Source organism: Rhinolophus hipposideros (genome assembly GCF_964194185.1).
Source record: "Rhinolophus hipposideros genome assembly, chromosome: 20".
NCBI classification, from domain to species: Eukaryota; Metazoa; Chordata; class Mammalia; order Chiroptera; family Rhinolophidae; genus Rhinolophus; species Rhinolophus hipposideros.
The window spans coordinates 36,803,042-36,817,528 of record NC_138066.1 but is presented as its reverse complement, the minus strand read 5'-3'; the positions used below and the strand labels follow the sequence as shown (position 1 = coordinate 36,817,528).

Sequence of the window (14,487 nt, the reverse complement as noted above, 5' to 3'; positions counted from 1 at the left end):
AACAAATAAAAACAAAACAAAACAAAAAACTCACTGCTTTTACTTTAAAGTCACTAGTAGCCCTCTCCTTTCTCCTTTCAAATTTCTGTTGGTCTAGAAATTCACACATCTAAATAGATTAGATTTTTGTTTCAAATAAGAGTAAAGTAGACTATGAATCAAGACTGGATGGGCTCACCTGTGGGTAAAATGCATCATCTTGAGTACATGAACTTTAGTTTTCTTTAGTTTTCCTTCTACCTGGTATTTACATTCATTCGAGGGATGTTTCTGAGTGTCCCCCACCCCTTCCCCTGGGTCAGACACTAGAGATATGGCAATGAACAGGTCAGTTGTTGCCCTCAGGGAGAAAAAAACAAAACCAAAACATAAAATACTAAAGTGTGGAGACATTAATGCAGGGAAAGTACAGGGTGCTGGTGGAATATATATGGGGAAGCTGGAAGTCTTCTTTTGGAAGTGACACTTAAGTGATCTGGAGGATGAGTAAGGAGCCAGCCAGGCAAAGGAAATGGGTAGAGAGGACATATCCCAGAGGAGGAGACATGTGGTCACGTGAAGGCTGGGAAGCTAGAATGAGACTGTGGAAGGACCTGAAGGAAGCCCCACCTGGTTGGAGTAGCTGGAGTGAGGAGAGCCACGGAGGGAGAGATATGGTGCCGAAATGGGTAGGGTCAGTTCTTCCGGAAGGAGTATCTTCCAGGTGAGGGAGCAAGTGTAACAGCAGATGTCTGAAGAACTGTAGTTGTCTTGGGATCAGCTGAAACATTTGATCCCTTGAATTTCCAGTGGATCTTAAGTCTTATTTGTCTAAGTGCTGTCTGCTTTGGGGAGCCATTGGATTAGTCAGGCTTTGGGGGGACCAGAGATTAAAGAAATCATTTGTATAACATGTATTGATTCTGCTTTGTAGTGAAAGAAGCATATCCATTACAAAATTTTTAAAGCATACCATTTTTATATTTCCTGTATTTGCAAAAATTAGTTCTGAGGCAAAAGTTGGTTTAGTGTATAACTTTTAGGGATTAGACCTTTCACAAATACTTGTTTTTAAACACTCAATCTTTTTTAAAATAAAGAGCTAAATTATGTTTAGGGAAGGTTAAGAAAAGAGAACTTCTTATCTATGTATTTTCTACACGTGGAAATAGATTTACGAAGTTTAGGCCATGATATGAAAATGACTGGAACATCTAATTGATTATATGACTATATTACTCAATGCATTTTATAGGCACTAGTTCTTAAGTTAGTTATGGAGAAATTGGCCGTTTCTATTATTTTGATTGAATCATAGTTATATGCAGATTAGAAATTGCTTCATAATTGCGTGACTTAACTGTACCGTTGGGCCCAAAGCAATATTTTATTTTTTCGATATTTAAATTCTTATAAAGGGGCAAGACTTCATGTCTGTGGTAGATTGTTCCGTTGACGGCTCCTCATGAATCCTGCCTCCCAATATCCATGCCCTTGTGTAGTGCCTCCCTTGTTGACTTTGGACTTGGCCGTGAGACTTGCCTTGGGCAGTGTGCATGACACAAGTACAGGAGGGTAGGTACTTGAGCACTGGGGCTTGTCCTCTTGGAACACCATCCTGGAGTCCTATGTAAAGAAGTGGGTCTGGTGTCCTGGAGTTTGGGAGATCATGAAAAGGAGAACTGAGGCTCCTATCCAGCCCCAATTGCCAGACATGTGAATGAGGCCAATTTGGACCTCCCAGCAGTTCCAGCCATCTGGAATAGCCCAAGTGAGCCAGAGGAGACCGGCCGAACTGCTCAATCAACTCACAAACTGAAGGGAAACATTAAATCTATGTTTTTTGATGAATTTTTGTGCAGCAATAAATAACTGGAACAATATCCTCTTATTTTGTTCAGTTTAACCTTAAAGGAAGACTAAGATAGAATTATGAACAATGCTTGGATGTTTTACTTTGTAAGTTGCTCTGTGGGTGATAGAAAAAAGTTTACACATGGAATGGAAATTATTTTGATCTGTTGATAAACTTTAAGTTAATGAGATAAAATCTACCAGATCTTTCCAACTTGATAATTGTTGGAGCCTACTATTTATAAATATTATGGTGTATGTTATACATTTCTTCAAGATATTTTTCTCATAAAAGTAATGTATTCTCACTGAAGAAAAAATGGAAAAGACTGAACATTTTTAAAATAAAAAATAAATCAAGCATTATGTCATAATCCAGCTATCTATTGATAATCATTTTGGTGTATTTTCTCTCAGCAACTTTTCTGTGATCCATTTCATATTTTTTTATATTTAAATCAGGCTGGGGAGGGTGCATGTAGATAAAAAAGGGTGGCACAAGAGAGCCATGTGTGGTTGGTACAATTAAGTACCTTGATTGTAGTGGTGGTTACACAAAGGTACACATGTGATAAAATTGCATAAAGCTATGCACGCACAAATGAGTGCATTATATATAAAAGGTGAAGTCTGCACATGCTCTGTGGATTGTGCCAATGTCATTTTCCTGGTTTTGATATTGTACTATAGTTATGCAAGATGTTAACATCGGGAGAGGCTGGGGGAAGAGAGCTGGAGACCTCCCATACATTTCTTTGTACTTGCAAATCTATCATTATTAAAAAAAAAAAAAAAAAAAGCTAGAGTTTTGTGCCCTGCTTTTCCCCTTTATGTTTTCATTTTTAACAAAAAGAGAATGTCCAAGTTTTGTATCCACCTGTCTTGATTACTTTCAAAAACAAACTAAAAAAGTCTTAATATATTTTAGAATTAACTGCAAGAATGCCTAAACATTCTATAGAATGTATGAGGTTATATTTGAGAGTATTAGAAAGGGAAATTGTGTGACAAAAATATATTGATAACACTAAAATAATGTGAAATTATGCACCTGGTGGACTGGAGACAGAAAGAGGAGTGTTTTGGCTAAGCATGGGGAGGAGCCCTTGTCTGCCTGTGCCTGGTCAGGAGTGATCTGAGAGCTTTGAGGGAGAGGAGGAAGTGGGGTAGTCTGCTAAGCAGACCTGGTCTGGGGCAGTTCAGGGCAGGGCAGCGCAGGCTGTGGTTCCTGGGGGGAAAATAAAAAAGAACAGGCCATCAGCGTGCTAGCAACAGCACCTAAATGAGTGGAAACTTCTTCAGAAAAGAGTGGCAGGACATAGACAAGTTGTGCTATCAGATTCTACCAAATATTGATTGTAGAAAGAGTTAGGGAACAGGAGGGAATAGAAAGAAGAGAGTGGAGATGGGGGAGTAGTGTCATTTGGGGGGAAAAGTCCAGAAAGGGCAGGCTGGTGGCTGGAGCTTCCCAGCCAGCTTCCAGGGGTTCCCCTTTGCTCAGAGAATGAAGTACAAACTCTACATGGCATTAATAGGCCTTGCATGATCTGTCTGGTAATGGAATATCTCCCTGAGCTCATCTTCCGGTGCTCCCCCAAATACACCTTCTGAGTCTTTGCAGTTTCCAGAACCCACTGTCCTGTTTTCAGGCCTCCCTCCTCTCTCAGGTGCTTCCCTTTGCCTTCCATGATTTTCCCTGTAGATGTCAGCGCATTAACTGCTCCCCTGCCTACAGGGCCCTTCTCTCTGTGAAGCCTTTTGTCATACCTGGGTTGGGCCACAACCCCCTTTCTCTACCTTTGGCCACATGTGGCCACATTTGCCCAGTGTGAGCTTCCCCTCCCCAGCTGCAGGGAAGGGGGTGGTTGAACTGCTGAAGAGAAGAGAACTCCACCTCCCATTTCCCTGCTCAGCCTGGGCCTTTGCACATGCTAGTCCCTCTGTCTTCTCTTACATCTCCATTTGGGAGGCTTTCCATCAGAATTCTAGGCCCTATCAAACAATCATTTCTCTGTGTGACTCTCACACTGGCCTACCACAGCCTTTTGTTCTTGTAAACATTCAAGAAATATGTATTAAGAACACACTGTTGTGATTGATTGATCATGTGGAAGTTCTTCCACTGGGGGGAATGTCACAGAATGAGTCCCTTCCCTTTTGCAGTGGCCAGCCCATCATCATATATGGGGCGGTCATTGCGTCTCTTCTTAAGTTTTCTCTTTCCAGGTTGGGGAAGACCACTTACTGTGTAACTCTGAGCTACTTTCCTCCAAGCTTCAGTTTCCTCATTTGTAAAAACTGAGATAAAACAGTACCTATATTGTTGTTGTTGAAATTAAATGAGCTTGTATATGTAAAGTGCTTAGAACAGTGCTTGGCGTATATTAAATGCACAACAATAATTTCAGTATTATTTTGTATTATATTTTACGTAGTGCAATTAAAATTGGGTAACCTATATTTTGAGACATTTTCTTTAATTAAAAAACTCCAGATGTTGAACAACTATGACATACACCTGAAACTAACACAATGTTGTATGTTAGCTATATTTTTAATAAAAATCTTTTTAAAAAACCCAGAAAAACAAAATATATGATTACATGCAAAAATTATATTTGTTTTCAACAGTCTATCCCTAGCTTGTGAATATTTAAGAGTTTTATTAAAATACTTCATAGCCATTTATATTGTATATTTATATACAAATTGTATATTAATTTTAAATATTGTAAATATTGTAAATATGTATATTTTACATGCTTATTGTATGTAATACAATTAACATATTGTAGAGTTAATTGAAAGTGATAACTTTTTTGTTGTTCATGACATGAAAAATCAGTGAGCTTGTTTCCTTGCTCACTACTCTTACTAGTTCTAAACTTAAATCAAATATATCCATTCATTTTTTAAATAACTCTAAGCTCTCATGTCTCCCATAGTTTTCAGATACAGAGTAAAAATCTGTGAGAAATAAGAATGTATCAGTATCTTCCTTCCAGAAATAAGGTTTATTCCTCTGTTCTGTTACAGGTATCTCTCGTTTTTGTGATTATCAACCTGTGGTCATTTTACCTTGGATTTTTCTCCGTTTATTCTTCTACTCCTCAACACATAAGTGTAATTTTTTACATTTAAAATGTAAAATTTATTTTTTCTGATTATAAATAACACATATGGACCATTAGGAAATTATAGAAAACACAAAGAAAATCACATATATAATACCACTACCCAGATGTAACTCCTATTAATATTTTATATTTGTTTTCAGTCTTCTTTCCATCTGTTTGTCTATCTCTGTGTCTATTTATCTATATTTTAAAAACAAAAATAAAATACAACTGAATGCTTTTTTCACTTAACACTGACTGATGCCAATTTATTTTTCAAGCCAGTTCAGACTAACTACCCTAAAACACAGATTTCATCGTGTCCCTTCCCAGTTCAAGAATTTACCGTTATAATCCAGGCAGCAGCACACCTCTGACCCATCTCTTAGATGAAAAGAGTGTATTGATTTGAAGCCAGAGGATCTGAGGTTGAGTGTGTCCTTCACTTACTAGCTGCGTGATATTGGACAAGTTACTTAATCTCTCTGAGCCATTTCCCTACCATGATTAATGGTAAACATCTTACCTCAAAGAGTCCAGTTAATTAATGTAGGTGAAAGTGCATCATGAAGGGTAAAATGCTATATAGATAGTAATGATGCTACATCCCTTCCTCTCCTCCCCCAATAAAATTGGGAGCTCCCTTAGGTAGGGTCCATTGTGAAGCTTAATGCTTGGCAACTTTGTCTCCATTTTTAATAAATGCTTGCTTAATTCATGAACAAATGAACAAATGTCTAGTAGGCCTACTTCAGCCCTGATCATTAACATGTATGGCTTTGAGATTTTCTGATTATCCTTTGTGGTGTTCTTTAATTCAGGGTGACCAATAATCCTGGTTTTCCCAGGACTGAGGGAATGTGGGACTGTGAATTTTAAAGCTGAATCCAAGGAGGTCCTTGGGACTCACAACTATCAGTATTAAAACCAGGATGAGTTAGTCACCCTATTAAAAATTCAGTGATGGATTTCAGGGTTGAAGGGAAGAATTGCCCACTTCTGGGTTCCATGGCCAGGGTTACTGCCAGAGAGGTGAGAGGGATGTTTCCATCTGGGTCTCATGGGGTGTTAGACCCTGACTGACAGGGCTTGCCACTTTGCAGGAAACTCGATTTTACAAATTCACACTGTGGTGATAAAGCCCTTGGGAGTTTAATTAAAACTTCTAAACAATAGATTAGTAAATCAGAATGTCAATTTAAAATGTTCCTGTTAGTTTGCTAGGACAGCCCCTTCCCTGCTTAAATACCCAAGAGGGAATGAAAAGTGAGCTGGTGGTGGTAGGCATTACTGGAGGGGGTATCATATGTTGGATTTTAATTGACTCTCCACTGCAGAGTGCCCATTTCTAGGGAGATCTAGAATGCTTGTGGCTGGTGGAGACCATGGATGGATGAGGCTTCCTGGACTGATACCGTGTTTCCCCCAAAATAAGACTGAGCCGGACCATCAGCTCTAATACATCTTTTGGAGCAAACATTAATATAAGACCCGGTCTTATATAATATATAAGATAATATATAATATATAAGATAATAAGATAATATATTATATAAGACCGGGTCTTATATTGTTTACTCCAAAAGACGCATTAGAGCTGATTGTCCATCTAGGTCTTATTTTCGGGGAAACACGGTACCAACTGTCCAGCATCTGTGCTTACCATGCGCTCCCTACTTGCTGTTTGTCCTCATCACCTCTTCGCTTCATCTCAATCCACTTTTCAAAGTTACAATCCCTGTTTCAGATTAGTTTACACCACTCTATTTTTGGTTACGTGCTTCCCGCTACTAGATCTCTGTCTCATGTATGTTCAAGGGTCCCTGCGGTCACATCTCTGGTGTTCTGTGGATATCACCTTTAAGTGGCTCACTTTCTCTTCTTTGTTTAGTCAAAAAGAGGTTCCTGTTCCAGGCTTGAGCATTCTGCTTTCTCTCCAGCTTTTTCACAGCAGCCCTTGTCTCTCACTGGGGACGGTAATTCTGTGGCTTGCAGTCTCTCAGACCACAGGGATTTCTCACCACCAGCACCATCTGCTGCCCTGATTCCCAGAGGCCTCCCTCCCTTTCCACCTGGCCTCTAGTTGACACACTTTGGGGTTTGCCACTGGCCAAGAACAGGGAGAGGCTGTGCTGGTGTGAAGTGATGGGTGATCTGGAAATAGCCTTGGGGGAAGGGCCTGGCCCTGAAGCTGGCATTGAGGTGTTCGCCTGCACTTATAATGCCTGGCACTCAGCAGTCAGAAAACAGGCATCTTTGCAGATCCAGTTAGTTCTCTCTTCCAGGGAGACCCATGTGTGCAGGGTGTTCACCCCTGAGTTGGGGACTGTAGTACTATCCACACAAAACTTTTACTCTGGGGGCTGGCCCGGTGGCTCAGGCGGTTAGAGCTCCATGCTCCTAACTCCAAAGGCTGCTGGTTCGATTCCCACATGGGCCAGTGGGCTCTCAACGACAAGGTTGCCTCGATTTCCGCAAGGGATGGTGGGTTGTGCCCCCTGGAACTAGCAACAGCAACTGGACCTGGGGCTGAGCTGCGCCCTCCACAACTGAGTCTGAAAGGACAACAACTTGACTTGGAAAAAAAGTCCTAGAAGTATGCACTGTTTCCCAATAAAGTCCTGTTCCCCTCCCCTAATAAAAATCTAAAAAAAAAAGGAAAAAAGAAAAAATCTTTTACTCTGGACTGGCTGGGTGTTTCTTCTGCCTGGGGCTCCACACTCTTTAAGTGGATCCTGCTAAGGAGGGCCCTGGGATCGCTTGTGGCCTGGAGGTGGGCCAGCCGGCCACTCACATATAGCAGTCTTGCCACATCTGCCAGCTCATGACCCCTCACTCATGCAGATGCCCCCCAGTGATGAAAGGCTTGTCATCAGGGCACAGTTGGTAAAGAGGGACGAGCAAGGCAAGGTACCTAGGGGTGCAGGAGGCGGAGCCAAGGGACCAGGTGCACGCTAGTAAGTCATCTTACCCCTTACTGGGAGAACAGGCAGTTGGCTGATACTGACCAGACTGGATCTCCTGAGTCAGCCTCCTGCAGACTCTGACAACAGATAGCGACAGGCTTGTGGTCTCCCTGCCACCTTTCAGCCAGCCTAGGGCCTGGCTTCTGACTGCCTGTTCTCTCCCCAACAATCCTGCAAGGGTCCCCTTTGTTCATAAGGTTCTGGCCTATATGTTGCTCACTCTATTCACATCCAGAGCTTTATTAAAAATAAATAGGTTCATGGAAGGAAAAGTGTGTCCAATAGGCCAGTAGTAAGCAAGAGGTGAAAGAATCTTAATTTGTCCCAAGTTCCTGGGTAAACTTTAGCCTCTATAGGGAGCTGCAGACACCTTCTAGGCCTGTGCTTCACCTGTGTGCTGAGCTCTGGCAGCCTCAATCACTATCTACTGGGTCTAACCCTCTGGCTTTTGTCCCTGACAGCCTGGGTAAGAAGGTAGGCATAGATCCCCAGCTACCCTGACCTGGAATATGGGAACACTTTATAGGTGCATCTGATGCCAGTAGAGGCTGGCAGCCCCCCCACCCCCCATTGCATCTGCTCCAGCTGCACAGGTGTTCAAGGTCATCCTCTGACAACCATGGGTCCATCCAGTGTCTCCAAAAGACCTCAGAAATGGGATAATTCTACATCAGCCCTGTAAGATATCACAAAAGGCAGGATGTACAATGGTTAGGAACACTAATACCAGTTGGGCAAACCAAGGTTTCACTCCAACTCTGCCATTTACTAGCTGGGTGACTTGGTAAATTAACCACTCTTGGCCTCAGTTTCCTCATTTATAAAATGGGATTAATAATAATAGTATCTACCACTTCAGAGAGTTGTCGTGAGGGTTAAATAAAATAATGCAAAGTACTTAGCACAGTGCCCACAAGCATGTTAGCTACTGCTACCACAATTCTCACCTTTAGGGTATATGAGGGACTAAGAGGGACCCTGACAATCTAACACAATCTAGGGACAACCTGCTTTGCCCTTTTGATCCTGAAGATTTAAGCCCTACCTATTAAATGCTTCCCTGCAGTCTTCCATCAGAAGTGGCAGGCTTTTGGGCTTTTAAATAACTGGAGACCACCTGAGAATAGAATCATGGAGCCTTAGCTATGGGCACATTTTTGGCCCTGCTTACCATATAGGCTTTAGGTTTGGTCTTCTGACTTCTACTGCCTGACCAGGGGCTCTCCTGGACTAACTCTCAGGCACTGTTCTGTTTGCAAGATTAAAGGCACATGAGCTGATTCTATTGCTTGTCCAGGGTCTGGGGGATTGGGGAGCTGAGGGGGTGTGTGTGGGGGATGGCCGCAGGCCTACTGCCCTGATGATTGACAAGATACTCTGATGTGGGAATGTAAAACTGGTGGAATGGGTACCTGATACAGGCAGGAGTAGGAGGGAACTGGGACCCAGAGTGTCAGATAGAGAGCAAAGTAGTATCTGTGGGCCTTTTTACCCTGGAAATAAATTTCTAAGATGCGTCAACCCTGCCCATGTTTTCCATACCTAGGCAGAAGGAAAAGCTAGTGGAGGTTGCTCATAGTTGAAGATGATGGAAGTGGGGGAAGACCCTGTCAGTGATAGAGAGAGGACAGGCATTCCCCTTCCCCAGTTCTCTAAACCTTCAAAGAGACCAGTGACTTGACTTATATCCAGTGCTTTATTGAACATAAATAGTCTCATAAGAGGAGAAATAAACGTGTCCCCAGGCCAACAGAGAGTACATGTATGTGTTTATGAGAAAGAGATGCGCGAGGTCCCTGATCTGTATTCTGGGGGGCGGGGTCAGTCAGGCGGGGCCTGGACCAACCAGTAAGGCAGATGAGGGTCCGTGTCTTACGGGACTCACTGCTCCTGCGTGCCCCAGGAGATGTAGTCTGGCCGTGTGGCTGCATGGTACTCATCAATGAGCTGCTGCACAATCTCCCTGGACGTGTCCAGCTCGTCAAAGTTCTCCTTAAAGATGTCCTCCTTGCGGAACTGCTCCAGGAAGGCCTCCCGCTTCCGCAGCTTGTCGTACTGGCGACAGGTCCGCTCAAAGAGCTTGGGGTGTGCAGAAAGCAGGGGTCACAAAAAACTCCGAGGAACAACATGGCCCAGAGAGCCAGAGAACCATGGCTGGGCTATCTCCACAGTAAAAAAGCCAGAAGCAGAGCAGCGGGAATGCAGAGAGGTGAGGCACAACCAGGAAAAGGATTATGGGAAAATAGGTGCACACCGTGAGACTCACCGAGGAGATGCTGGTGTGGTTGGCCATCATGAGCCCGCTGACTCGGTGGGCAGAGGGCAGGTAGGGAGACTTCCTTGACAGGGCCACCTGGATGCTGGCTGGGCCCCAGGGGATGAAGTTGGCCAGCTTCCGTTCCCGGATCCTCTGCAGGCTCTTGTGGACCTGGGGTGGGCAGAGGAGTGGTGGTGGTCGCCTCTCCTCTACCCCTGCAGGTTCCAGGGGTGGAATGAAGGGGCCTCACCTACCTGAGTGGGGTCCACCTCCCCCTGGATAATGTTGAGGATGGCAATGTAGCAGTGGTTGGTCTGGCGATCCCGGCCGGTGGACACCATCACGTTCTTGGGCTGCAGCAGCCGCCTCATGACATCCAGGACCGTGGTCTTCCTCACGCTGGCCACCTGAGGCGAGAGTGGGCCACAGGGACCAGGCTAGCACTGAGGGCACAGTGCAGGGAGGCACGGACAGACAAGAGGAGGCGGCACGTGCCCCCACAGACTCGGGCAGTACGGTCTCTTTGGGGAGTGTCTTTGGATTCAGTTCTATGCTGAGGCCCTGCTGTGGGATCAGGAATCTTAGCCCTCCTCAGCTCAGCAAACTCATGCCCCTGTGCAGGAGCACACGCAGACCCTGCACAGCCCAGGCCCTGCAGGAAGCCAAAGGCAGAGGGAGAGAGGAGAGCGAGTCAGCAAGGAAGTCGTGCAGTCTGTGCCAGTCCCTGAGCGCAGAGCCTCTGGGGGTTGCAAAGGGCAGGTCCTGGGGCAGCAGGGAAAAGAGAAAGGCTAGCTCAGGGCCTGCGGGCCCAGGGCCAGCCTGGCCTGGGACACTGAGGGCCCTTCTTACCGACTGGTCCGTGGTGAGGGGGGTGTAACCAGTCATGAGGAAGTGGAGCCGCGGTGTGGGAATGAGGGAGGCGATGAGGCCGATGAGGTCATTGTTCATGTAGCCCGGGTAGCGCAGGGTGGTGGTGCTGGCCGACATGATGGTAGACACCTGGGGACAGAGGTGCCATGTCATGCGTCTTGCCTGGGGTGGCCTCCCTTCCCCAGATGGCACTCTGAGCCAAAGGAGTCCAGGAGTGGGGCCTCACCAGCTGATTGATCTGGGAGAAGGATGGGTTCTGGATGTGCAGGCGATCTGTGGCGATCCGGTTCAGGGCTGTGTTGTCCAGCACCACCTGGGGGGACAGGAAGAGGTGGCAGATTTTTGGGAACACAAAGAACATGAGCTCTGCCTGAGCCAGGCCTCTGAAGCTCAATTTCCTCTGAGCCTCATAGCCAGAAAGACCTATCCAAAAGGGATTTCAATAGCACTGGGGCCTAGAAGATCTCAAAATGAAAGTTTTAAGTGTATGAAAATGGTGAAACAGACAAGGGTATGGTAGTAGGAAAAGGTAGAATCCAGGACTCACCACACAGTCCGCGTTTTGCGTCAGCCTTTTGAGTGTGAGCAACGAGTTGTAGGGCTGGACCACCACGTCGCTCATCTCGTCCTGGTTGGGAAACACTGAGTATGTCTGCACCAGCTTCTTAGGGTACCTGGTGGGGGTTGGGAGAAGAGTCAGGGTGACAGACTGGACACTTGATACACATAGGGCTTCCAATAACTGCCTGGAAGCAGCTGAATCTGCATGGGGAAATTGGTGTTGGGCCATGGGCTCAGTAGAGAAGGGAGACTTGACTTTTGGAAGTCTGTAAGTTTCCCAAAGGGCAGAGAGACATCTTAGGATCTAGGGTTCTAAATCCAAACTGTCCATCCTCACGGAACCTTCATCTCTTCACCTAGGACCCAGATTGTAAGGTCTGGGTTCAAGCTGCGGAGTGTCTAGAAAGGCCCTTTCCTGCTCCAGTGAATAGCAAGGTATATCTGAAGGGATTCTCAGTTACTTGGGAAACCAAGTCCTCTCAGCCCGTCAAAACTCAGACGTACCTGTCATTCAGCCGTTCTAAGAGGTAGGAGCCCAGGCCAGAACCTGTTCCCCCAGCAATAGAGTGACACAGCACGAAGCCCTACATGGGAAAGGGGCAATCAATGTCTAGGTTAATCTAGTGAAAGGATTTCAAACTGGACCCATCCCACAATTTCTCAGACTCCTATCTTCCACTTTCCTCCCCCCACACATAGAGCTTAAGAGCCTACCTTATTTCCAGCAATGGCCGGTGGCTTCTGTCCAGTGCAGAGTGCACGGGTGGGTCTTATACCTAATAGATGGCTTCTAAAGGGTAATGCTGAGCCTTCCCTATGTCAGTTCCCACCAGTAGTGCTGAGACACTCACCTCTAGACTGTCACTGCCATCTGCCTCCCGGTCTATGATGTCAAAAATGTCCTCATGGATCTTCTCTCCCTGTACAGATATGGGGAGGGTCGGAGTGGGACAGGACCATAGGACAAGGACTCTGACCTCACAATAGCGACCCTCAATTCTCCTTGTAGCCACGAAAAGGGTTTTTTGGAGCACAGGGGCCTTGCTTTTCATTCTCATTGAGAGACAGTATGGTACAGTGGGTAGGAGCAGGCACTCTACATCCAGACCGCCTAGGGTCATACATTAGCTCTAGTTCTACTTAGCTGAGTGACTCTGGGCAGGTTACCTATTCTCTCTATACTTCAGTTTCCTCATCTCTATAATGAAGGTAATAATACAGGTCGATATACCCTTATCCAAAATCCTTGGGGCTTATGTTTTGGAATTCAAATATTTCATATTGTAGAAAGGTAATATGATACATATAATGTATTTTAAGTAAAATGCCAGCGGGGTCTGAGGTGCCTTAACCGAATACATCAATATTTCTGCAAAGAAAGGTATGAGCAGTGACAATAAATTGGATAGAAAATTATAAAACAGCCTGTCTCCATTGAGATTTGGTTTTGCTGCTAAATCGTCTTTTGCTTTCAGTTTTTTGGATTCTGGAAAGGTAGATAAAAGTCTGTGAACCTGCAGTACTTCTAGCGTTGTTGGGAGGTTTAAGTAAGTTAATTTTAAGTAAGGTTTAAGTAAGTTATAAAGTACTTAGTATGGCTTGTCACACAGCACCAGCTAGTGTAATGTCATAAGAATATTACATGCTTGACTTAGAGAAAAGAACTCCCCTCAGTCATGTCTTTCTCTCTCTCCCACTCATACATCCTCTATCTAACTTCATCTCTCTCGAGGAAGTCATTGGGCCTGTTCCCACACAGGAAGGGCATTGCGGGTCCTGCCAGGGAATAGCAAACGACCTGGGAGAATCCGCTGGCCCAGTTGTTGCCAGCTCCTCCTCCATGCTCCGACAGGTAGATGTTCTCTGGGTTGTAGAGCTTGGCATAGGGAGAGTTGAGGATGGAGTGGATCACCCGGGGCTCCAGGTCCAGCAACACAGCCCTGGGGATGTAGTGCTCATCGTCCGCCTGTCAACGGGAGTCCAGGAGGGGGCCCACTCAGCTAAGGCCTGCCCAGTCCTCCGTCCTCCCCACTCTGGCTCCTGCCTGCACTCCCTCCTCAAGCCAGCAGCCCTGGCTCCTTTGCCCAGTGGGGTTTCCCAAGGCCACTGCCCATCCATCCCTTCAGGCCCCCTGGCCAAGTCGCTGGGAGCACCTGGTAGAAAAAGACGTCCTTGCGGTCAGTGCCCTCGGTGGCGAATTCCTCCACGATGCCCTCGGGGCTGATACCATGCTCGGCGCACAGTTGTTTCCAGAACTCGAACCCAACTGGAGGGGGGAGGCGGGCGGAGGAGAAAGAGGATATCTAGGTCTGGGCAGGTTCCAACTAGGAGCTGGGGGACTGAGCGCCTGGGTCCAGTGATAGGAAGTCAAGGTTCAGCAGACTCCCATGACAGAGGAAATAGTTGTATGCCAGCGATTGGGCAGGGAAGGGCTTTCGGGGTCGGACAACTGAACACTGGGTCAGGCATGTCCCGCGTTTTGGAGAACTACGATTCTGGTAAGGGCAAATGGGAGTCCAGTATCCCACAGCGAGATCCCATTGAATCTAAGGAACCTGACTAGTGGAGGGGCCGGAGGTTCGCTCACTCTGATTGCCGCACTGGCCCAACTGTAGGGTGATGATTTCCCTCGGCATCGCTCTTCTGGCACCGGCGTTGCAGTCACTCCTGCTAGCAAAGCCTCCGTCCGCCAGCCCGCCTGCCGCACGACGCAGGCGCCGAACAACCCGCTCCGCCCACGAACTTTCTCCGCTCCAATGAGAAGTGAGTTCTGGCGATGGTACTTTCTTATTCATGTGGCTTCACTAGTAGAGACTGCGCGTGCGCGGCACCGGATCGGGCTCTGCGCGGGTGAGAGGGTGACTTGTTTTGACGCAGCGTTCTC

At 46.0% G+C, this 14,487-nt stretch overlaps 1 protein-coding gene across 1 annotated transcript; it reads right to left on the bottom strand.

The window, feature by feature from the left end:
• Positions 1 to 9,592: 9,592 nt before the first annotated feature.
• Positions 9,593 to 14,432, bottom strand: LOC308488076 (tubulin gamma-1 chain). The gene is made up of 11 exons (XM_081027279.1): positions 14,191 to 14,432; positions 13,757 to 13,869; positions 13,402 to 13,569; positions 12,455 to 12,523; positions 12,108 to 12,187; positions 11,590 to 11,716; positions 11,269 to 11,355; positions 11,022 to 11,171; positions 10,427 to 10,579; positions 10,182 to 10,343; positions 9,593 to 9,994 (listed from the first exon to the last, which is right to left on the bottom strand). Exons 1-11 carry the CDS (start codon positions 14,396 to 14,398, stop codon positions 9,797 to 9,799), a joined length of 1,515 nt encoding a protein of 504 aa, XP_080883405.1. The 5' UTR covers positions 14,399 to 14,432; the 3' UTR covers positions 9,593 to 9,796.
• Positions 14,433 to 14,487: the final 55 nt, after the last annotated feature.